This window comes from Hemibagrus wyckioides, linkage group LG29 (genome assembly GCF_019097595.1).
Source record: "Hemibagrus wyckioides isolate EC202008001 linkage group LG29, SWU_Hwy_1.0, whole genome shotgun sequence".
Lineage (NCBI taxonomy): Eukaryota > Metazoa > Chordata > Actinopteri > Siluriformes > Bagridae > Hemibagrus > Hemibagrus wyckioides.
Window position 1 is genome coordinate 7,917,267 of NC_080738.1, and position 25,166 is coordinate 7,942,432.

General features: G+C 37.6%; 1 protein-coding gene across 7 annotated transcripts in view; it reads right to left on the bottom strand.

Moving 5' to 3' along the window:
- Positions 1-804: 804 nt before the first annotated feature.
- The window catches only part of prom1b (prominin 1 b), a 51,179-nt gene continuing 26,817 nt past the window's right edge, over positions 805-25,166 (bottom strand). For 2 of the 7 annotated variants that reach the window (XM_058385073.1, XM_058385072.1), the window contains 19 exons: positions 24,442-24,516; positions 24,271-24,334; positions 22,633-22,792; positions 21,477-21,629; positions 19,169-19,292; positions 18,237-18,340; positions 17,250-17,334; positions 16,986-17,132; positions 15,378-15,449; positions 13,117-13,209; positions 10,999-11,052; positions 10,834-10,914; positions 9,700-9,768; positions 9,533-9,622; positions 8,883-8,998; positions 8,123-8,191; positions 6,264-6,345; positions 3,233-3,267; positions 805-2,658 (listed from right to left, as the gene is read on the bottom strand). In XM_058385073.1, the coding sequence (XP_058241056.1) occupies positions 6,273-6,345; positions 8,123-8,191; positions 8,883-8,998; positions 9,533-9,622; positions 9,700-9,768; positions 10,834-10,914; positions 10,999-11,052; positions 13,117-13,209; positions 15,378-15,449; positions 16,986-17,132; positions 17,250-17,334; positions 18,237-18,340; positions 19,169-19,292; positions 21,477-21,629; positions 22,633-22,792; positions 24,271-24,334; positions 24,442-24,516 (1,629 nt within the window). In that variant the 3' untranslated portion in view covers positions 805-2,658; positions 3,233-3,267; positions 6,264-6,272. Of the gene's footprint in view, positions 2,659-3,211; positions 3,268-6,263; positions 6,346-8,122; positions 8,192-8,882; positions 8,999-9,532; positions 9,623-9,699; positions 9,769-10,833; positions 10,915-10,998; positions 11,053-13,116; positions 13,210-15,377; positions 15,450-16,985; positions 17,133-17,249; positions 17,335-18,236; positions 18,341-19,168; positions 19,293-21,476; positions 21,630-22,632; positions 22,793-24,270; positions 24,335-24,441; positions 24,517-25,166 lie in introns of all 7 variants that reach the window. The other 5 variants (XM_058385077.1, XM_058385075.1, XR_009204073.1 and 2 more) reach the window with 4 other exon arrangements.

Below are 25,166 nucleotides of genomic sequence, written 5' to 3' on the forward strand. Positions count from 1 at the left end.
TTTAGTACACTTCAGAAAGTTCAACTGACTTGATATAGCTATGACACAAGCGTCTTTGTATTTATTGCTAAAGTAAATCTTCTGCTGTTATTTATTTTGCCTGGTTTGTTGTTTTGCCCCGAATCTGAGTGAGTATGACCCAAACACAGCCATCTATCAGCAGAACAACATGGAAGTGGGCTTTCCTGATGCATAGAGGTTTGAATGATGTCCTCAACAGAAGCTTACAGAGCAGAAAGAGCAGCTGAGTGTTGTGTACTGAGTTGTAGGCAGGTTTCTCTACAAAGAAGGCTTTGAGTTGAGTGGAATTTGAATCACCTCATAACCTCAAGAGCTGATTGTGAGAATCTTGAAAGGTATATGTGTGTAAGCGTGATTTAATTTTAGACTTCTGGTTTTTGGTGTTTACCAGTCTGACATTTGTTTGTATGAAGTATGCCAAGATGACGCTAAGGCCAACGTCAAAAGCATCTCCATCAGCAAAACACCAACCGAAGGAAAATACAAACTTTTCCTTCGTACTTTCCTTCCTTTCACAGAATAGAGATTAGAATATTTCCCATGTAGTCCCGATGCCAAGGCACATAAAAGGCGTTCTTGTGGATTGTGGTTGCCTGGCACCTTCCTAATTTACTTTATGTTGATTTTTCCTTGAATTTGTCAAGATGATATATTTGCTGAGAATTCATGGGTATATTTTATGTATATTTATTTCTTTTTTGAATGTGAAAATGATATATAAGATATAATATAAGGAGAAGTCACAGTCCAATTTTTAATTGAATTAAAAGTTTTATTTTCCCATTTACACAAACTCCATATGAATCTTCACAGATATGATATATATAGCTTAGATATTCAGGGTGAGTTCAAGTGCCAGGACTGCTTGAGAGCCCCTGTGGAGGACATGAGGAAATATTGTATTCTGTGTCACTTTCAATTATTTGACAGGTTTTAATTTGGCAAAATCCATTCCAAGGATGAATAACATCAGTTTAGACTCAAGAGAAAGCAGCATCATGACAACCTTTCCTTAAAATCTGACCTGTAAGCTACCACTTCAACTGTAACTTCATTTATTCCCCATCTTTTTCAGATTCAGCGTTCAGATAATTTCCGTTCTCTAAATTCTTCTGAGTGAAAGTTATTTAGGGATAGTTTACGTAAATAAACTTTCACTCTTCATTAGATGTGATGCAAATGATGTGATACAAAATGAAGATCTTCATCAAGGTTTCAAAATTCAGAAAACAACTACAGTACAAATTAAACCACCATCAAAATGAGAGAAATAAATAAGCAAATACAGTAAGCCACTGGAAATTAAGACAAGGAAAAAAAAAAAAACGCAAGGAATTGTACACAGTTGTAAACTGTTAATGATAGTTGTATGCTAGGACAAGTCAAATTTTTACGGAATAAACATTTTAGGCTTTATGTCAGATTAGTTCTGCAATTCTGGGTCATCTAAGCTTTTTGGTTACAAAAGTGAAAAATCTCAATATGCAAACATTGCTGTTGATTTCTATAAAACTAGACAGAAATTCTGTTCATTATTCATTATAATAAAACAAACGTTATAAATAGGTTTAGATGAGAATCTTTAAAAACACATTTTTATTTATCAAATTTATATTGTCTTCTTTTAATCAACTAGTTAAAGTTTGAATTGAAAAAAAAAACAGAACACATTATATTATATTGTCTGTCAAATATAAATTGTTAAAACATGGCCGCCAAACATATTTCTACTGAGCTCTTACTAGTTTAATTTTATTACAATTTAGGAAAGATGACTGACCAACATTTACTTCAAGTTCCAAGTTGTCTTAAACTCATTCCGGGAAAATGACAAAGACTGCGTTGCATAAACTCAATGAACTTTGCGTTCATAAATAATTATGACTTTGCTTATAATTCTTTAGAATTTGGTAATAATTCGTTATCATAACAATTCATAAAGCCTAGAAAAACTCTTAGATCCCCCCCCCCCTTACAAGCATGCTGTTCTGCAAGTCTATTAAACATAATAAATATTTAAAAAGCAACCAAAATTATAGCAAGAAATTAGAATTCAATTAAATGAACCGGATTGCTGAATAAATTTAGGATTGGAATAAACAAACATCATGGCTTCCAACAAAGTATCAGAACCTGAATGAGTTTCATTGGTGTTATAACATGTTTTTAACTCATTAATAAATTTATTATAATACATTACAGGAGATTTAAAACGTCTATTTACTGTTAGTAGACCTCCAAAACCAACGTTAACAAAGAATTATAAGCACAGTCATTGCTTTTAAAGTTTTAAGTTTAAAAAATATTAAAAAGGGACATGCTATAAAAGCTGTAGCCTCTTATAGTAAACAAAACAACGGCCATGATATTTTCCACACCAAAGATAGTTAATAATATATAAGAAGCAGTGCATCAGACGGTCAAATGTATTGTGTTTTGTGTGTATGTTTTTGTTTTAACGTTGAGGATGGAATACAGTGATTAAGACATCTTTAATATAGTTCATAGTTATAGAATGTGATAACATTTGGCTTTATTTATAAAAAAGCAATCAGTATCTCCTTTTGCATTATTTCCCTTTCTCTTTCTCATCTTCGCTTTTCTTCATCTGGAATGAAATTAGGCCTAAATCATTCCCTGAAAGAAAACAAAGAAAAAATGTTAATTCATGAGCAAAAAAATAAAAATCTACAGGGATCAGGTATAACATTATGACCACTGACAGGTGAAGTGAATAACACTGATGATCCCCTCATCATGGCACCTGGTAGTGGGTGGGATATATTAGGAAGCAAGTGAACATTTTGTCCTCAAAGTTGATGTGTTAGAAGCAGGAAAAATGGACAAGTGTAAGGATTTGAGCGAGTTTGACAAGGACCAGATTGTGATGGCTAGACGACCGGATCAGAGCATCTCCAAAAGTGCAGCTCTTGTGGGGTGTTTCCGGTCTGCAGTGGTCAGTATCTATCTATCTGCAGTGGTCAGTATCCTTTAAGTCCTGTAAGTATCTTTTAAGTCCAGTAGGTTGTGAGGTGGGACCCATGCAGGCCACAGCACACCTTTAGAAATCTAGTGGAGGCCATGCCTCGATGGGTCAGGGCTGTTTGGGCAGCAAAAGGTGGACCAACACAACATTGGGCAGGTGGTCATAATTTTATGCCTGATCAGTGTATATAGTCATCAAACTCACATGTGCATGTGGTTTTCTTACATTGATGGACTGTTCAACTCCAGTTCTCTGTGCCACTAAAAGAAATAATAATAATAAAATAAATCAGCATTCAAAAGACAATGAGAATTAGACAAATGAAAATTGAATACTTCACAAAAAACAAGGTCTTAATCGAATGTAAACATACTCTCACTGTCCACTTTATTAGAAACACCTTTACACCATACATTCATAGTATTTTCCAATAAGCCGATCCTGATGTGGCCTTCTGCTGTTCTAACTCATTCACCTCAAGGTGAGACAAGTGCTATCACTGTACCATCAGCTTGATTTCCACCCGCAGAACTGCTTCTTGATGGACGTTTATCATTCGGGTAAACTCTAGAGACGGCTGCATGTAAAAAAATTCCAAGAAATCAGCAAGTTACATGGCAAAAAATCAACAGGACTGCACACTTTTTCCTCTATTCTGATGTTTGACATGAAGTGAAATATATTTAATACTAACTGAAGCAGTACAGTTAGTACAGGTGTTCCTAATAAAGTGGACAGCGAGCGAGTATGTGAAGTATAACAAGCAAGAAAAATGCCTGAGATGTTTAGAGATTTTATTTGAAACTTAGAGATGATTGCTCAAAAGTGAATATGCAAAGTCAAAGTAAATTCAAAATAGCAATGAAAAACATAGAGGACTTCATAGAGATAAAGCTCAATAACTGTTAATAATAGCACAGGTAGAAATATTTCTTGCAGTAGAAAAAAGTAAGAGAAAATTCAAAACAAACAAGCACAACAAGAACGATGTGATGGAATGTCACACAGAAGTATGTGTCCAATGTTTTGCCTCACCTAAATGCTGTCACCTGAATCCTAACAGCATATGTAATTATGAACTGTTGATACAGTCCGAAAACAGAGACTCAATTCATAAAGCATGGCACATACCATGTGATTGCAATTGCACTATTGCTTTCTTGTTATGCCGAGTTGTGCCTTGCCTTGCCTAGGTTTGTGTTTATTCTCATTTCTAGACATCAATATATACTAAAGACTGTGTCTAGCTCCAGGTCTGTTTACTCTCATTACCATTTTTTCCAAAGAATTTACAAACCCTTTCAGAGTTCTAAACTTGACTCTCAGGATGACTCTCTCTCTCTCTCTCTCTCCCTCTCCTTTAACCAACTCTCAATCCAGCTGGATAACCTTCTACCATCATCATCATCAATCATCCAAAACTCTCCTAGACAGGACCCACTTCATTTCAGAGGGTTACAATGGTCAGCAAGTCAAGGGCACAAGGGTATGCCTATGTATACTGTGCAGATTTTGGCCATATAGATAGATGTCCATGGTGAAAAACTTGTATGCCTTCTAAATGCAACATATCAACAACTAGTTTCAAGTGATTCTGGTGAAACCTTGCTAGCCACCACTTCTATACATGCTCTGGGGCTTGCTCTGGGGATGGACAAAGTCCCCCTACTGCTACAGATATCATCTGCACATTATGAGACCTTCCTTGTTTTAGGATTACTATGGCAGAAAGAAAAACAACATAACCTGGACCAGTAAGAAACGATAGCCTGATCCACCAAGTGTTTGAAACATTGCCTCAAGCATCTCACAGCTAGCAGTGAGAGTCCTGGCACTAAAAATGTAATTGAATATTGGGATTGTGCCATAGCCAACCTTTCTAAATGTACCATATCTTAATCAAAGAAAGGGCAGCTATGGAGTACATCAATGAGGCCTTGAAGCAAAACTTTATCCAAAGATTGAGTCCTTTTGCATCTGCAGGATTCTCAGGAAGCTCAGAGGATCTTAGCCCTGTATCATGTATCAAGGATATTACAAATTATTAGTTGACCTGACAAATACATGCAACCGTACCTGTATTTGGGAAGGAATAGAATAGAAGACCTCTCTATACCTATTCTACAAGGATAGGGTACTGTGAATATCTGGTTATGCCATATGGTTAAGCCAGTACCAAACTGATGGTCCAATCTCTTGACAGTGTTTGGAATATGTCAGTAATATTCTGGTGTTTTCTTCATGATTGACCATGTCTTCCAGTGGAAGAAGCTATCTGAGGACACTGTCTCTGAATAATGTATGTAGTTAACCCAGCAGGGGGATTGGTGTTCAGTTACTCCCCTGGTTTCAGTAACCTTGGTCAACAGTTACCTTTGTTCTATTGGTTAACTGGCTCAGAAGAAGTATCAGTTGCAAGCAATACACAGCTAGATCTCTGGTCATGTCCACCTGCATGCGCTACCATGAGACAAGCAAATTGGTCCATTAGAAAGGCACAGGATAACAGGCCATTATAGAGGCACTCTTGGACTGCATTCCACACACTTTTCCCATCATGCATGTGAGCATCCTTCTGATTATACTTCCCCACTTGCATGCAGCTGCCTGACCCATCAAGTCAACCTACTCAAGTCATCCAGCTCGGCCTGATCAACCATGACCATGTTGCTGGTTGCCTAGTTAAAAGGTGGGAACACTCAGCAGGGAAACATGCTATGCTCTGATTACTTACAACCTCTGCATCCTGTTAACAGACTAATCAAATAGTTTCTCAGAGTCAGTGTAGTAGGAATTGTACCTATCCTAATGGGTCTGTTTATGACAGTTTAGACCACTCTCCATATCTTACCCCATTATATCCACTAGCTTGTTGATTTCCTATAATTGTAAATTTCACTTACTAACTTAGTTCTATGTGGTTAAAATTTAGTTCTTCACAACCTTGTTAGTTCAATTCTATTTGTTTTAACTGGCAAACAAACTCTCAATCTCTAGCTTGGTATAATCTTGGTCTTACCCCAAGAGGTTGAGGAAATACCAATGGCGATGTTTTCTGAATAGTTCAGAGATCACTCATTGGTTAAATGCTGTTGTACTTATTTCTGTTGAACTGGGCTGAATGTGATAGGGTGAAACAGAGCCAAAAGAAAGGTTATTAAGAATCATTTGCTAAGACAGAGCGTGTAGCAAGCCTTGTGGAGGATTAGAATGGATCTGAAATAGCCATTTTAACAAGTCATTAGAGGGCTCTTACAGTGTAGTCTCATCGTTTGCGTGAGGTCTCTTCTATCTCAGTTTTCCTGAAATTCTGAGCTTTTAGCTTCCGCCATTGTTTACTGAAAGACACAGATGTGTATAATGTTACTGCGCTTAGATAAAAGTCTGTTACTGTCACAGATGCTGTTCATGTAGTGATCTGATCGGTACAACACCAGTGTTGCCAACTAATGTCTCAAGCTCTCTGTTTGTCAGCACAATGACTTAACAATCAAATCCAATAAAATGTGTAATCAGTAATTCAAATGCAACTAATTAGGTGTTTCCATACTACATACTCACTGGACAACGGACAACTTGAGAACTATTCATCGCCCTTTCAGCCATGAGAGGGTTCGAGTAAGTAAAATTCCATTTATAAAACATGTGCTTAGCTAAAAGATATGAACAGCTCAAGATACTTTTAGGCCAAGCATACTAAAATCTAAATCACAGAGTACAAATTATTTATCCAACTAAAGCAACTAATTTGCATTATATGTGTTTTTTTTTAGTGTTACAGTGGAACCTTGGCATATGAATTTAGTTCTGGAGGCGAGCTCTACAGGCAAAAATTCATATTACGAAACAAATTTTCCCATAAGAAAGAATGTAAATGCAGATAATCCGTTCCAGCCACCCAAAAATATGACCAATATTACCAGTATGAAGTGTATGTAAACTGTATGGCTGCTTACAAAGAACTGACCCAAGCCAAGTATTCCATGTCAAGGGTCCCTTACAGGAAGTTGTGCCACCAAGCTTGGGCTAAAAATAGAACAGATCACCCACTCCACCAATCTGTCAACAAAAAAACGCCCGGAAAATCACCTAGTTTTTGAACTCATGACAAAGGCAACAATGGTATCGTGGGTTGACTCTTTTGAAACAATTCAGTTTCGCTGACTGAAAGAAAAACTGTAAAAAACTCACATCCATTGGCTCTCCACTAATGCAGACAAGTTTTGAACAGCTCCTGGACGTACCCACAACTTAGCCGGTGTTCGGTTTGTTCGTATGCTGAAAATGCTTCATATGCCCATGCAAATTTCTTGCAAAATTCTTAAGGCAAAAATTTGTAAGGGAGAACTTTCATATGCCAAGGATCCACTGTATATATGAAATCAATCAGTGACTCTAAGTAAGAAATAAAGATGAGATCAACATGCATTAAAGCAATTGCTGTTCATTTGATGCGATAGATAAAAAATGTAATGAAACGAAGTATCAGTCAAGAGTTGGGATATGACTTCAAATACATTTGATTGATTGATATTAAATACTAAAAATGGTTTTAAGCAAATGTAAGTAGTGACTTTTGTATTTTTCTATAAATTAATCCAAAAATAATATACCGAAACTTCATTGGATAAGCATTTTTAGCAATCTGCTTTGGAAACTACAATACCCCAGATCCTTTGCTAAATCCCATATCAACTGAAATCAGTGGCCAGTAATTTGATATAATAGTGTTCAATATTGACTTTATATTACGTATAGACATTAAACATTAAGCTTTTTCCCAACAGAATATAACAAAACTGGCAAGTCTAAATTTTGGCTATATTATAATGTTATCGTTTATGGTTATTGAAACTACATTGAAGAATTTAAGATAGGTTTATGACCTTTTACAGTTTTAAATAATGTTTTCTTATATATATATATATATATATATATGTCTTCACTATTATTCTAATTGTGAAATATGCAGCTATTCCCAAACTTTTGACTGAAACTGAATACTAAAACATTACTTTGCCGTTCACTAGCAGACTGTAGACTCATACACTTCCTGCCATTGGTATCTGAAAACTTTCTAATAGCATGCAGACCGAACGTACGGATTTACTGTACCTGACCAACATGGGGTTAATTATGCCACATATGCGACCACTAAGATAACCAATGATATTGGCGTCCTGACTGAAATAAAAGAAGGAATAAAGAAGTAAAAAAAAAAAACAAAAGGTACAAAAAAACAAGAAATGGAAAGTAATATGATGAAATGTGAAAAATTGTGGACTGTTGCTGAGTTATGGTTGCTTTATCCTGGTCAGGATGAAGGTGGGAGTGGGAAAAGGGGCATCATGTACACACATTCACACATATGTTAGTTTAGGAAAATCGGGATACTGCCATGTTTTTGTGAGTAACTGGAGAAGCCACACATGGATAAACATGCAAAACTCAGACAATAATCTGATCTCAGTATCAATCCAGTGACCCTTCCCCCCAATTTAGAAGTAAGGAAACATGGAAAGATGGAAAGGAAGTAAAAACACTATGAAAATGAAAAGCACGGATTGCCAAAAAGGAACTGGAATGAATGGTGAATTATAATTTTTTAATGAAATGATAATATGCTGTAATCAGAAGTCAGAATCCGAATTTTACTGAAGATTCTGGAAAACTGGATGTGATCAACATAGGAAAATAAACAGAAATATGAGGACAAAAATGTTCCATGTTTACTATAATAAAAGTCTTTTTTATTGGAAAACCATGACATAAGAGCCAAATGTTTCCTGCACTAAATCACAAGGCTTTATAGCTATAAATTAAACGGGAATGTGTGTGTGTGTGTGTGTGTGTGTGTGTGTGTGCACACACTTACTCTTCAAATACATCCTCTGTGTCCATTCTGCGGTAGAATTTAGCAAGTTTGACAGACATGATGATACTGGGGATAAGGAACAAAGAGCAGCCACCCAAACCGAACCAGAATGTGTTCTGCAACACACACACACACACACACACAACAAATTTTACCACAAACATTATACATTAAACACATTCATTTTCAATACAATATGGATCCTGACATCAGATCAGTGCTTAGAGGCTGCTGAGAGACCTACAGCAAAGTATTTTCTCTTAATTTTTATCTGATGTAATTTCACAATAATAGTGGAAAAACGTCTGATATGATTTATTTCTAATTTTCACAAAAACCTGATATTTGATACAGGGGTATGTAGACTTTTTAGATCCAGAGTATATTCTAGGAAACTGAATATTTTATATAGTATAGATTTCGCTTCATGTACGAGTTGCTCTATCCTTCAGTCTTTTCCTCTCTCTCTCACACACACACACACTCCAAAAACACCTCTCTCCCATTTTGTAGCAGTCGGGGCTTTGAGTGTGAACAGTAAGTATCTTGTTCTGAGTGCTGGGTGTGTTTTACCCTCGTTAACATGTCCGTTATATGCATCTGTATGTGTATGCTATATCGCACAGAGGAAGCCTTGTAGCGTGTCTTACCACGGAGTCTACTATAAAACTGCAGCCCACAATCTCCAGTGAGTCAATGACGTTACTGATGGGTTTGCATTGAGCTACCTCCATCATTAACTGTAGAGAAACAGACATTAGAGCATTAACAGTCACGCATTTTATATCATAGAGTACATTAAAACACACACACTTACCGAAAGATGAACCCAGATAACATATTGTTTGAGATATCCCATCAGGTTGTGTGTGTATTTATCCGTCTCCTGGTATAGTGATAAGAAACAAAATATCCACATTTTAATATCAATTGAAAATTCTCAAAATATTAAAATTATTATCTTATTTAGAAAGTACAGTCTTTAATATCCCATATTCTATTTTTTTGTTCTATAATGTCGGTCTGTCAACAGATACACTTCTTAAACCTTTTATCCAGAAGAACTTTTATTTCTACTTGTTGTTAAATGTTGTTGAAAGTGATTTTGTGTGTAAGTAGTTCATTTCTATCAAACTTTATTCTAGGGTTGAATCCCTATTAGGCATATAGTACATACACTAAGTAGGACACCTAGTTATATACTATATAGTGAACTTTGGATTGTATTCATAAGACTTGAAGACTTGAGTCCATTACCATTCACGCCAAGAAATTCATATCCTGCTTAAGTGAGCTTAATTTGAAGCTCATGATGGCCTATTTAGATTTTTTCAAATGTAATTCATGCCTCTGAGTTTTCCAGATGAGGCTTTTAAGACTGCAGATGTACAGGAGAAGGGATTTTGCCTTTAAGTAAAATGTAAAAAATAATAATAATAATAATAAAATTACAAAAACAAAAAAAAAAACAGGGATAGAAAATGTGGACTTGGCCAGAGAAAAAAAAATACAAAACATACAAACCAATATAAAAAACAAACAAACAAATAAATTAAAAGAATGATTCCTATGACAATATTTCAATTTAAACAAAATCTGAAAATTGTAAATAATAATAATAATAATAAAAAAATAATAATGTGAATTATTTTGAATGTTTTAAATGATCATTTTTAATGATAAAATTCCGTCCTTGAGGTGAACAAGGAGTGAAAATGGTGCAAGGTCAAAAGCTTTAACTTCAGGAAAAGTCAGGAATGTAGGATGAGTATGTACGTCTGTGCTTTTCACTGGTTAATATAATGGCAGTATAATATTATTGGCTGATTAATATTAGAATGCTGAAGTAAATAAAATCTGTATAAATATGACTGAGGCTAGGATGCTTGTATCTTTATATATTGCGCTTTATCTGAATGAAAGAATGACATCATCACTCAAGCACTGATACCTTCTTGACCACATGTGAGGCGTTGTTGGTGATCAGATACTCAGCTGCATTGATGGCACTCAGCACATTAGTCACTTTACTCTGAAAGAAAAGGCGGTTACTTAAATAAACATGGTATATGTGTGTATGTGGTGTTTTGTGTACAACTATGAGCTGTGGACTTACAGGAAGTTCTTCAACTGTAGTCTGTAGAAACCTGATACTTTGACTTAATGAGCTCTGGAAGAGATGCAGGACATTGCTTGAATAGACAACACACACACACACACACACACACACAGACTTTGTCCTACAGACAAAGCTCCAGGCACACGTCAACCCTTATGTTCTGTTCAGGTTTATATTTCTCTCTCTCTCTCTCTCTCTCTCTCTAAAACAACACCTTAGTAGTATCAGTCTACTTTACATCACCTCACCCTCGGCAACCAGTATTCCGTCTCACCTGACTACTAACAACTGCTGTTTGTTTCCTGGCTCATCTTATTTTTTTTAGCGTGGTTATATACTGTATATTTCCCTGGTTATCAATAGTTCCCAGGTGTTTTATGTGCTCTGGAGTTTTCTCCTGACTGGAATACCATCAATATGTCAACTCCCTGTTATTTTCGAAAAGCAAAATTTCAAACCCAGAGAAGTTTTAATGAGAAGCCAAAACATTGCCAGGATTTCGCTTGCAACGTTCACTGTTTATCCACAAAAGCTCGGCTTTTATTATCTGTTTGCTAATTGCAAGAGAATAAGAGTGAGTACAAGAGTACAGCATTTTGGGGAAAGGAAATATGGTCATATAAACAGTTCACCACTTTATTCCATCTTTGATCATGAATAATCCAGACATTCAATCCCTAAACTAACTGACTGCCTTCTCAATCAGACCAGACAACCATCCCTCATCAAGAGCAGACAATCATTCACCCAAATCATTTATTTATTGTTGGATCTCAAGCCATTCCAGAGCTACCTGTGTTACCAGTCACCCTTGTGTCTAGGTTCCAGCAGTCAATAATTGGTTCCAGAGCAGTGTGGAGGTATGAGAATTGGGTCCTGCTCTCCGCAGACAGAAGACCCAGACTAATGCCACCACAGGATACAGGATGGGAGTAATAGTGTGATCAGAGAAGTGCAACATGCGCTTGATTCCATGAAACTGTCTTCATGTTTCAAAAGACCCCTCAAGATCTAACAGGGTGGTGTAGCTTCAAATGTGACCATCACTCCTGTCTTCCAAAATACTGTACTCTCTGACACTTCCCAAGCTGCTCTCATAGTCATGGGATCTACAGTACAGTTTTGTAAAGGTGGACCTAGAAGGTCAAGGTCTAGAGAAGTACCAAAAGAAATTCAGGATTCTGGGGTAATTTCCGACAAGGAAATTCAGGATTCTAAGGAATCAAGCCATTACAACCCCACTATGCCTGAGTATTAACTTTGGGATATATAAGTATGTGTCCCAGCATCTACATAACGGGACAGTTCCTCTTTTCACCAGCAGAACTCATGGTCATAGGTCAAGGTTACAGCACAGTGAAATTCTTTCTTTGCATCACAACCTTGGAGGTTGGGGTCACCCCTGGAGCAGAGAGGGTTAAGTGCCTTGCTCAGGGTCCCAGCAGTGGTAGCTTGGCAGTACTGGGGCTTGAACCCTGACCTTGAGCTTTAGCCACTTGAGCTACTACCACCCCCTGGAATACCAATACATCTTCTGCTAACACTTCCTAGGTCTAGAATATTTAATCTCATGTGCTAAGTGTGTCTAAGTTCTGAACCTTTGTACTGCTTTAGAGTTTATTAAACCCTTGTTTGCGATTGTTCATCTTTGCATTACCCTTTGGATTTGTTTATGCTAATGAATTCTCAGCATTGGCGTCATAATGACTTTACTTATAGATTACGTATCCGTTATGAAATAAAGGTTAACTGCATGCTGCAGTGATTGTAGTGAATAAGCAGTGAACAGAACGTGAGGGTTATTAGCCTCTAAATCATACATGTACATTCTATGCTACTCACAACAACGATGTAAAGAGTAATTTGGTTTCCTGATGACACGCAAACCAAACACGAAACCAAACACAAAACCAATACACACAACTTCACATATTAGAATAGAAGCACATTTCCTGAATCCCAGGCTTACCCTGGCTCTGACAAATTTCTTTAGTTGCATATAAAAAGGGGTGGAGCAGAATTTTTTTTTTTTATTTAAAAAATAAAGAGGTATAGGTCAGCTATTCAAAACAAACGAATGTCGTGTTTTGTGGACAAAGTGTGTGGGGGGATTACCATGGCTTGCTCCATGGGCACTACTTGTTCTTTATGGATCTGTCTCATGCTGCTTGCGTGGCCTTTTAGAGCATTCCCGAGAGCTCCACGGGGCTGAAAAAGGGCAAGAAAAGAAGTAAGTTGCAGTTACAGTAGATTTCATCTTTGTGTGTGTAAGAAATGTGTACACAAAATTTGAATTAATTTACTAATTACATAAAGAAGGTGTGTGTGTGTGTGGGTCAGCCTTATGAATAGGGCTTTTGCCTGGCTCAGATGGAGACCACCGTAAGTCCAGGAACTTTCCAGAGGCTAAATGCAATATGATAACTTCTCATAAACACACATAGTCTGCTTCTTTTAGTTAACATAAATTTAAATAACCATAAAGCAAATAACGACTAATTCTGTCTTCTATTCATCACAAAGGCACATGTGCAGTAGAAGATGCCTTATTTCAACCCATACTATATTTTTTAATATTAATTAGCACTCGTTTGCATGTCCACCCCGTGCTTGGTGGGTTTCTTCCGGGTGCTCCGGTTTCCTCCCACAGTCCAAAGACATGCTTCTAGGCTGATTGGAGTCTCTAAATTGCCCGTAGTGTGTGAGTGAATGAGTGTGTGTGCCCTGCAATGGGTTGGCACTCTATCCAGGGTGTATCCTGCCTTGTTGCCCGTTGACGCCTGAGATAGGCACAGGCTCCCCGTGACCCGAGAATAGATCGGATAAGCGGTACAGACAATGAAAATTTAGCACTCAAACCCCACAGTCAATTCACAAAAACCTCCAATCAAATACGAAACATTTTCTAAACTTAATTAAATCCTAATTTTGGTGAGATTATCTTTCATTTATTTTTACTACATTCTCACAGTCTTGACTGCTAGTGTACAAACACCAGAAAATACAGACTGTTGAGAATGAGGCTATTCTTCTAGAAGAAACACAATCAGGCATGGAGCTGAGAGGTTCAGAAAGTAAATGTATTTATATTGTGTGCCACATTGACATCGCATTGCTAGTCCCAATAGTTACAGTGGTGTTTAATAGAACATCAGACAAAACACAGTGCAGTTATACGACACAGTTGGTCTGAGACTCTGAGGGCTATTTAGAAACCGACAAGATAATGATGATGAAGATTTTAGAACGTGTTTTTCACATAAAAGTTAGACCTCTGGACGCTGTTTCTGTGTGTCAGTGTGTACAGATGAGGAGGTCAGTGAGCTTGACAGACCTCAAGCACTGCACCGTCGCTGGCTTACAGATGAAGTAGAGATGAAGTGAGGGCCAAATAAAAAGGGCTATACAAATAAATCCAATGAAATTGAATTAAATCCCACTGTCACCACAATCACCAGGCAGCCAAACAGCATTGTGGGTAATGTAGGAATCTGTTCAGAACTGAACGTGAATCAGCATGTCGATGAAAGAGACAAAATTTATTACAATCTGAGCAACAGTAGCTCGTCTGTTGGATCGGATCACACGGGCCAGCCTTCTCTCCCCACGTGCATTAATGAGCCTTGACCGCCCATGACCCTGTCACCGGTTCACCACTGTTCCTTCTTTGGACCACTTTTGATAGATACTGACCACTGCAGACCGGGAACACCCCACAAGAGCTGCAGTTTTGGAGATGCTCTGATCCAGTGGTCTAGCCATCACAATCTGACCCTTCATCAAACTCGCTCAAATCCTTACACTTGTCCATTGTTCTGCTTCTAACACATCAACTTTGAGGACAAAATGTTGACTTGCTGCCTAATATATCCCACCCACTAACAGGTGCCATGATGAGGAGATCATCAGTGCTATTCACTTCACCTCTCACTGGTCATAATGTTATGCCTGATCAGTGTACATAATAAGATATAATAGAATAAGCCAATGACTGGGATATCTATTATGTAAATAGAAATGAACTGCATATGTTCATGTATATTTGTTTAAAGCTGCTGTGATTAAACACTTCACTGTGATTGCAGGGTTGGGAAACAGTATAAACTGACACTAATGAAGAGCCAGAACACCATTACACAGCTAGCCCCTTACTGTACATCTGAAATATACATGATTAAGGATAAAGTTAGATGGGCGTACTAAAGCATCGAGCTTTATAACGTAGTCTGTTCATTGGTGGTCCTGTTTCCTTAATGGATAATTTTGACTTGAAAACTTAAGAAGACTTGAGAATATTTGTGTTATTGCCATGTTTACATGTTTCTATGTTTCCACTTGACAGACAGAGTGCTTTTTTGTAACGCTGTTCAGCTCACCAGGTGATCGGCCTCGGCCTCCAATTCATTGGCAAAGGCGAGAAGATCTACAACAGTTACTCCTTTATTGACCTGCCAAACCAAACACACACACAGAGGAAAAAAGACTCATGGTGTCATGGTGTCAGGGATGTCAATACATTTAGATACACTAAGAAATAAAGAGAAAATCTATTGTGTTCACTGCCAAAAGCCTTTCGTTGTGTTATCAACCACCTCATCTTTTCCCACACGTTCACAACTCGGCTAATTTAAACAGGAACAAACAGAAGACGTGTTGAGACATTCATCACAGTATCAGGTCTTTATGATGTTTTAGTTATATCCTGTGGATTGATCGTTTCTCTCGAAGTAGAAGCAATGCCTTCCTGACCTTAACGTTCTACAAAGGGTCACAGGATTCTACTGTTTCTACCTGGGTTTCATTTCAATGGTTCAGATCAGTGGCCTGAAATGGGATGAGACAAACATGGATGTCTCAGAGAGTGAGATATGTACTAATATCGGTACGTCTCCACATTCAGGTATATAAAGCTCCTAGCAATAAAAGTAGCCTTGGAGGAATAGAGGAGCAAAACATCCCTTACTGTAAACCTCGATTTAAGAACACAATGACAGACACTCTGTCCAAAATACCTTAAAGAAACTGCACATGGGCTCAGAGGCGAGAAACCCAGAGTGTCCACTAGAGAAATGCCTCAGTCTTACATGAAAGCAACTTATGTTCAGTAAGTTCAAGTCACCCAGATATTACAGGATCCCCTCTGACAGCGGAGAGAAGTTTACCTCCTGGGTCACTCGGATCAGTGTGGGTGTGATTCTAGATCATTACAGATTTCCATCCGGACTGACCTGGGTGAGAGCAGACCCCTGTCAGAGAAATGATTCAGTGGGTCCCGATCTTCCTCTCTCTTCCTCTCTCTCTCTCACTCTATCATTATCACAGTATACAATACTAGCATACTAATACATCAGTATATTCATGTTTGAGATACATATATTGTTCTTTCAGCTGCTCTCTGTTCAAGGTCACCACAGCGGATCATTTTTTTGTGCCCTTTCTGACGCAACCCTTGTGACCGGTACTGTGAGTTAACTCTTCCGTGGCTGGGTTAGCTCCATGCCCGGGAATCGGACCTGAGCAGTGGCAATGACAGCGTGGGATCCTGCTGCTGGACCACATTGTATTTGAGATACATATAAATGTATAAAACTGATGGCTAAAGCTGTGAGGCTCAGGAGGAGCTTCCTCTCTCAGGCCATCAGACTCTTGTACACCATCCAGATCCCTCAAGACTCCATAAAAACTCTTTGTGTTACTGCATGAAACACACCCATACATTTGGTACATCACTTCCCATTCTGTACTTTTACTATATATTATAATATAATAATGTAATTTTTATAATAATATCATTTTTATTCAAATTTCTTATTGTCTTCGTATTTCTAATTTTTTTAATTGTTTCTTTAGTTTATTTAAATACACAGTTTAAGAACTATTAGGCTGGATTTCCATTAACTTGTATACTGTATAAACTGTGAAAATTGTGTAATCTGTGACAACGAGAATCTTGAATCTTCAAAATGTGTGTGTTTGTGTGTTACCTCTGAGAGAAAGGCATCATAGTCGATTTCTCCGAGGCCTGAATTAGCAAAATTAATCAGATTGTCTTTTCCATCTTCCCCCAGCAGGATTATTCCTTCCAAATCTACATTTATCCCTTCAAATATGTCTGACAGATCATGGCTGTTCTGTAAAGCATCGATAACAGTGCATTCCTGTTCAATTCTCTACCACATGATGAAAAATGGAACGGAAAAAGGGAAAAAATAGTTTTTTCTTTTAAATGGACAAAGCTGAAATCTCACCACGGTCCTGTTGATGAACTGGATGAAGTGGAATTGGTTCTCCAGTTGCAGTGCAGAATATATGCCACTATTCTCATAACATTCACTGAGAAATAAAGACACAAAGAATTTCTTGTTGTTGTGGTGAAACTACGGTGGCCGAGAAGTGCAAAACAAAATAACACAATAACAAATTAACAAAAATTAACAGAATTTTTTAGATTTGTTATTTTGTTTTTGTATTTGTTAATTTTGCACTTTTTGGCCACCGTAGCAAACATAATTTTGGAAATTATGCAGATTCAGCGAGGATATAAAATAATTTTTTTTTTTTTCATTTCTATGATTAATTTATCAACAATTCCATAGTTTTCCATGAGTAAAAAAGTATCAAATATCATAATGAATGCGACTCATCAAGCACTATTTCCATTTTACAGTACACACTTGCTATATTAGAAGGTGTACTTTGTTAGTCAAAGGTTTAAGAGTCCACAACTGTAGTTCTAATGATGCTTGGTGCTCAGTTCAACTGCTCATTGTTTCTCAGAGGAACAGTGATCATGTGGTAAGGCTATTCTTTACACTCTTTACTCTATTAGGAGCAGTGGTAGCTCAAGTGGTTGCTGATTGGGGTTCAAGCCCGAGCACAGCCAAGCTGCCACTGTTGGGCCCCTGAGCAAGGTCCTTAACCCTGCACTGCATGCTTCAGGGACACTGTACCCCAACTTCCAAAGCTGGGATATGTGAAGAACAAACTTTACTGTGCTGTATTGTATATGTGAGAGTAATAAAGTCTACTTCTTTTACACAGCTGTGAGTAGTGACAGAAAGGTTATCGGTTCAAATCTTAGCAAAACGCTAAACTACTAAACTTTGTATATTTGCAAGTTGGCATGTAGCTCATCAAAGAAGCAAAAAGGTTAGAGATTTATCCAAGATGAGTTAAAAAAGTAGTTTAAAAGTAAACCTTAAACAGGAATAAAATGTACACACACACACACACACCTGTACAGGCTGCCGATGGTAAGGTCAATGTTTGGGTTTTGAAACAGCATTCCAGGCAGGAAGTTCTTTTTCCCAGGATGGACCATGTATGGTGTGTCTATAATCTACACAGAGAAAAAAAAACATAACTTACTTGATGTTTACGTCCTGTTTTAACACAAATAATAAAATATGATATTTTAAATCAGTGACATTTGTCGCTAAAATTGAGAACACCAGTTAAAGACAATTGTATTGTACTATAGGACCCAGATATATATTTTACATCATCTTCTTTTTTTTTTTCAATTTTATTTGTATAGCGCTCTTAACAATGAACTTGGTCTCAAAGCAGCTTTACAGAACATAGGAAACAAAAAACGTAGTGTAAAAAGTCCTAGATGTCAGACAAAATCATCCCTAGTGAGCAAGCCTGTGGCGACTGCTGCAAGAAAAAACTCCCTTAGATGGTATGAGGAAGAAACCTTGACTCAAAAGGGAACCTCATCCTCATTTGGGTGACAGCTGAGAGTGTGATTATAATTTAATTCAATTTCAATTTTATTCGTATAGCACCTTTTACAATGGACATTGTCTCAAAGCAGCTTCACAAAAGAAGATAAACAGAGAAAGGACAGGGGGGAAAAATAAATAAATAAATAAATAAATAAATAAATAAATAAATAAATAAATAAATAAATAAAAAAAACTATTTTATCCTTATTTTATTTTATCCTCCTAATTATTCTGAACATGGAAGAGAGTGATATGAACAATGTCCTTTCTGCAGTTATGTACAGTCTACAGTACTACACTCATCTCCCTTGAAACACACACACACACACACACGCGCACACACACACAATCAAGTCCTGAGTCTCAAACTCCACATCACAGAACACCACTGAAATGTAAAGGATGTATACAAATATTTTTTTATTTTTATTTTTTACCTTAAACAGTTGTCTGTTGGTCAGAGGCTCACACACGAGCTTCTCCACATTCCCTCCAGTTACAAACGTGGTGACCACGACTCCCATCAGCACCCATGAGAAGATGAAGCTAAAGCCAACGCCTCTGAGTTGTCAAGGAGAAAAATATAAACGTTACAATAAAACAAGGCTAATTCAGAGAATGTTGAGAATATAGCCTGTGCCCAATTTTGTATCATTTGCTCATTCAGAAGACTTAGAGCTGCTAATATTAAAAGATTACTGTTAGCTAGATTGAAGTTCTATAGATTAGCTAGTTTATAACATGATTGAACAGAGAGGTTTCTTAGGGATTACTGAATTCACATTATTTGAATTAATGTGAAATGAGGTGATTACTTCCCAACACACCCTTTTTTCCCTCTAGTTTTGCCCCCAAAACAGGCAAGCAGGCTAACTTGCTGCTAATGTTAGCCAAAATTAACTTTGTAATCCTACACACACTCACAGATAAGCCAATTTAGAGATGCCAATCAGCCTACAGTGCATGTCTTTTGAGTGGGAAGGAAACCAGAGTACCTGGAGGAAACCCCTGAATCACGGGGGAACCATGCAAACTTCATGCACACAAGGCAGAGGTAGGACTTGATCCCCCAACCCTGGTCAGACTCAACATGTGAACGCCTGGGATTGTTGGGTTTCACTTTCCAAAAGGAAGTTATCTGCTACTTTTAATGGGGACACCTACCAAACAACAACTTATCAGCATGCGTTTAGCAGTCCCACAGTGTCACAGGGGAAGTTCACCTTAATTTAGATCAATCAATCATAATCAATAAAGTGATCACTGTGGGATCCCAGTGGCCCTCAAAGCAGAGCAGCTATTTATGTCTCAATTAGACAAGCATAAACAAGTCAGTCATCTAGCCCCAGGTAGTGAGTCCATCAGCAATTTGTATTGATCCTGTCCCTGAATGAAGTGCTTAGTCCTCATTACATCATGGACAATGTGCTTTATAAGCTCCCAAAAGGCTTCATTATCTCACTTTGTTGCTTACATTGCATTCTTGCCGCACAAACTCGAAAGGAAAAGCAACCTAGAACATACTGGATACCACAGTGATTTGGCATCTCAGTGTCACCAGAGGTGTACTATGAGATGCTGAATGGACTGAGTGGTGTGGAGCTAATTGATGATGATATTCTGGTCATTAGCTTGGGAGAATCAGAGGAGGCTACCAGGGACCACAATGCTAAGCTCATCACCCTCATTAACCAGTGCAGAGAGAGAGGAAGCTGAGATACAGAGCTCATTTTGCTAGTTATGGTCAGTTTGATTTGGTTATCAAGGCCAATTTGGTTATTGTGTTTCACAGAAGCTGAAATTTACAAGACAAGTAACCATGGGAACTTTTACAATTCCGACTAGGACCTTTCATGTTAAGGGGGCTGTAGTCAGCCTAGCCTATAGCAAAACCCTTCTTATGAGTAAGGGGTTTCCAAAACATGGTTTAGGCACCTGGTTAGGGTTCCAAAACCCTGCCTAAACCCACAGCCAGGATTTATAGTTCAGGGAGGATGACCTAGAATTGCCATCTTGCAAGACAGGCAACCCATCTCCCTGACACTGAACGACAATGATCAGACATAGCCTTTTGACAAGTAGACACCTACTGACAACTACATCCAAAGTATCTGGCAAGTTCCACCAGAGAAACTAAACTTTTATTGCGGAAAATGAAAGAAAAACTACTTGCAATCTTCAGCACCCTAACAAAATAAATACATGGTCTTGCTTTTGAGTTGTAGTAACTGTAGTAGTAGTAGTAGTAGTAGTATTTGGACCTTGTTTTAAGCAGATTGTTTCTACTCAAGTTCTTTTAAAGGGAAATGTTTAGGGGAATGCTGACACCTAGTGGTAGGAGTTCATAAATAAAGCACAGCTTCCACTCTAAGCAAACAGATTTTTCTTCACGCACAAACAAATCAAACAGATGTTTAACTGGACTGAATGGCTACTTTATCTCTTAACATTGCATTCTATTTGGAGAAACAGCCACATCTTAGTGGTTAGAAATATACCCAGGTGAACACTAGCTAGTTTCTTGTAAGCTATTCTTCTCATTTATTAAAATAAATAAATAAATAAATATTACATGTAAATATTTAAGTCTAAACATACCTTTTTTTAAAAATTGCAAAATTGGCAGCATTATGATGATTAAATAATTAAACATTTCAACATAAGTTATAATATTATAATATTTCTGCATGAACATCTACTATCTTTTTAAATTTAGCTCACACCTTTAAGTTTAATCTGACTTACGCCATGAGGAGGTTGCCGCCTGTGTTGGAGAGACAGCCGCGTGTTGTAGGTGTAGTGTTCTTATCATGGCCACATATTCCACACATCAAACCCAGCAGGTTAAAAGCCAGGATCAGCACAACCATGCAGCACAGCACCACACACCCTATCCACCTAATGAGAGAGAGAGAGAGAGAGAGAGAGAAGCCCAGATCATTTAAGCTTATTTTTTTGTTTTTGTTGGATGGACATTAAATAAAAGGATGCATTACTTCACACTTGTTCTGCTAATGTTTCTAAAGGTACCAATAAAATATCTTTTAGAAAATTAACAATAAATAACATTGTGGAACCCGAGGGGAAAAAAATACTTAAATGAATTAACAACATCCAACCAGTCAGGAAAATGAAAAAGTTAGGTAAAGATTTAATTCTTAGTTCAAGCCTAAATTTTCTCAGTTTTAAATAATTTAAAAATGGGATTGATTTTCTGTACACTTCTATAAAATCACATCAGTTACTTTTGGTACACTGTATTATCAAAAGTATTGGGACACCCCTCCCTCCAAATCCTTCAATTCAGGTGTTGTTTTTCAGGGGTTTTGCTTGACCTCTTAGTTCCAGTGAAAGGAACAATTAATGCTTCAGCTTCATACCAAGACATTTTGGACAATTTCATGCTCCCAACTTTGTGGGAACAGTTTGGGGATGACCGCTTCCTGTTCCAACATGACTGTACACCAGTGCACAAAGCAAGGTCCATAAAGACATGGATGAGTGAGTTTGGTGTGGAGGAACTTCAGAGTCCTGACCTCAGCCTGATAGAACACCTTTGGGATGAATTAGAGTGGAGACTGTGAGCCTGGCCTTCTCGTCCAACATCAGTGCCTGACCTCACAAATGCGCTTCTAGAGGAATGGTCAAAAATTCCCATAAACACACTCCTAAACCTTATGGAAAGCCTTCCCAGAAGATCTGGAGCTGTTATAACTGCAAATTGTGGGCCAACTCCATATTACATTCATGTGCATGTAAAGGCAGACATCCCAAAACTTCTGGCAATATAGTGTATCAGTCTAAACATAATATTTCAATGAAATCTACAGGTTAATATTCTACCGTTTTATTTGAGATAAAAGTGCTCTAAAAACAGCACTAAGGCTCGGTGTCCTGTTACCTGTAAAAGTCCAACTGCTCAATCTGTGGGTAAAACGCTTCAATGTTCTTCTGTCCTTCTGTCAGAAACCGAGTGAAGTTCTCCAGCGCTGATTCCACTGGGAACGCACTGGTGAAAGCAGTAATCTCTGCTCCTGACTTATCCAACAAAGCCTTCACTCCTTGAGCACAGAAATAATGAAATAGAGAGATGGATAAACACAGCAGAATCAAAATGGAAACGTGAAATAATCTTCATATAAAGTATGTAAGAATGTTTGAGTACACATGGATTAGCTGGGCCACTTGAATATTAAAATAAGGAAAGTCATGTGACAGGGTGGTGTGATTTGTTGGCATGCTGAAGTTGATTGCTTTCCGATTACAGCATGTGTTTTATTACCCTTTCCTCTACCACTGCAGTTATACAGTTTATTGTTTATTTTAGATTTTATTTGTTATCTACATTTTATTTTTATAGTTGTGTGTAGACATGTCCCGATCAAGTTTCTTCGCTCCCGTTCTCAATCCCAGTCATTTAATATATTATATTCAATATTTATATATATCTATTATACAGCATGTAAATATCTGTCTGTATGTCTGGTGTCCTTGATATACATCACACTGTTGCTGCTTATTCATAGAGTCATAGCTGATAGAAATAGCTTTGGCTTTTTGCAAACTCTTTTAAAATCTGTCAGAAATTTGGATAAATCATAGTTGAAGGTATATAAAGGTATTAAGGATAAAAAGTAGAGAGAGAGAGACAGAGAGGCAGAGAGCAAGAGAGAGAGAAAGAGACAGACACACACAGAGAGAGACAAAGAGAGAGAGAGAGAGAGAGAGAGAGGGAGAGGGAGAGGGAGAGAGAGAGAGAGAGAGAGACAGAAGGAGAGACAGAAGGAGAGACAGACAGACAAAGGAAGAGAGAGAGACAGAGAGACTGATAGACAAAGTGTGTTTGTGTGTGAGTGAGAGAGAGAGAGAGAGACAGAAGGAGAGAGAGACAGACAAAGAGAGAGTCAGAGAGAGAGAAAGAGAGTAACTTACTGGGCAGTGCTGAATTTCAGGTCAGAGTGGTAGAGAAACAGAAGAAAAGATGAGTATTGTGTTTAGTAGAAACCCACAGAGAGAACAAAGAATGCACAGGATGTAGATCCATCTTTCAGGAAGTTCTGATTCATCCTTAATTCAGGACACTCAGTCTAGCTGATCAAACTCACCTGAAGACTAAAAACAAACTACTTCTGCTTTATTATCTTCTATTCCGATCAAATAGACCAGTTTTAACAAGAGGAGTAACAGTGGTAGAAATTAATTTCATACATTTTCTTTAATTGAAATCATTTAGGAAATGATATAAGATTTTGGATAATGATTATGATTAGCATTGTATACAGTAGATAAAGCTTCAAATAATTTGAGTCTGTTTCTATCACCTTTTATTTCACCCCCTACATACACAATACTGACATGCATTGTGTCTGTCAGAAAAATCGAAGGAAATAGAATAAAAATAGACTATAAATAGAATTCTATTAAAAGTGCAACTAAAGTGGAAAGGGGAAAATATATAGAAAATATAAGAATATAGAAACAGCATGACTGATATGATCATGAGAGTAAGAAACTCTTATAGAGAAGAAATTTTACTCACTGGCCTTGATGTCTTGTGTCTGTTCGCTCACTATCCTGGAAGTGTCATTAAAAGCAGAGTAGCCCTAAATACACAGAGAGAGAGAGAGAGAGAGAGAGAGAATAAGAATAACATAAATACTTGTCATGTCGTTTTTATTGAAAATCATCACACCTGGAGTATGTGCAGTACCTTCTGTACAATGTAGCTGAGATCCGTCTCCATCACACTCTCTAGATTTGCTAACTGAGGAGTGACGTCCGGCAGCTGGAACATAACACAGATTGGAATAAATTGTATGTCCAAAAATACAGGAGGTCCAGGAGAAAATTTACTGTAAATTATTGTCTCATATGCAGGAGTTTTGAGTTCTCCGGTTTTTTAAAGTCTAATGACATGAGCTGTAGGATGATTAGCATCTCTAAATTGTGTGTAGTGTGTGAAAGTGTGTGTGATTGTGGCCTGTGACAGACTGGCATCCTGTCCAGCATGTCCCCTGCCTTGTGCCCTGAGTCTTCTGGGTGAGACTCTAGGTTCCTGGTGACCCAGTAGGATGAACAGTGTATAAAATGAATGAATGGATGGGATACAGGCAAAGTATGCAAAAAGAATGTGATCGAAAAAGAAAAATATAAATGTTATGAATGGAACCTGGGCATAGGAATTTAATTCATTCTGGATTCGAGTAAGTAAGGCAAATTGCAGAATGAAGAAATAATGTAAATGCAGATAATCCGTTCCAGCCACCCAAAAATATGACCAATATGAAGAGTATGTAAACTGTATGGCTGCTTACAAAGAACTGACCCAAGCCAAGCATTCCATGTCAAGGCTCCTCACAGGAAGTCGTGCCCCTAAGCCTGGGCTAAAAACAGAACAGACCGCCCATGCTTGGCTTTCCACTGACGCAAGCAAGT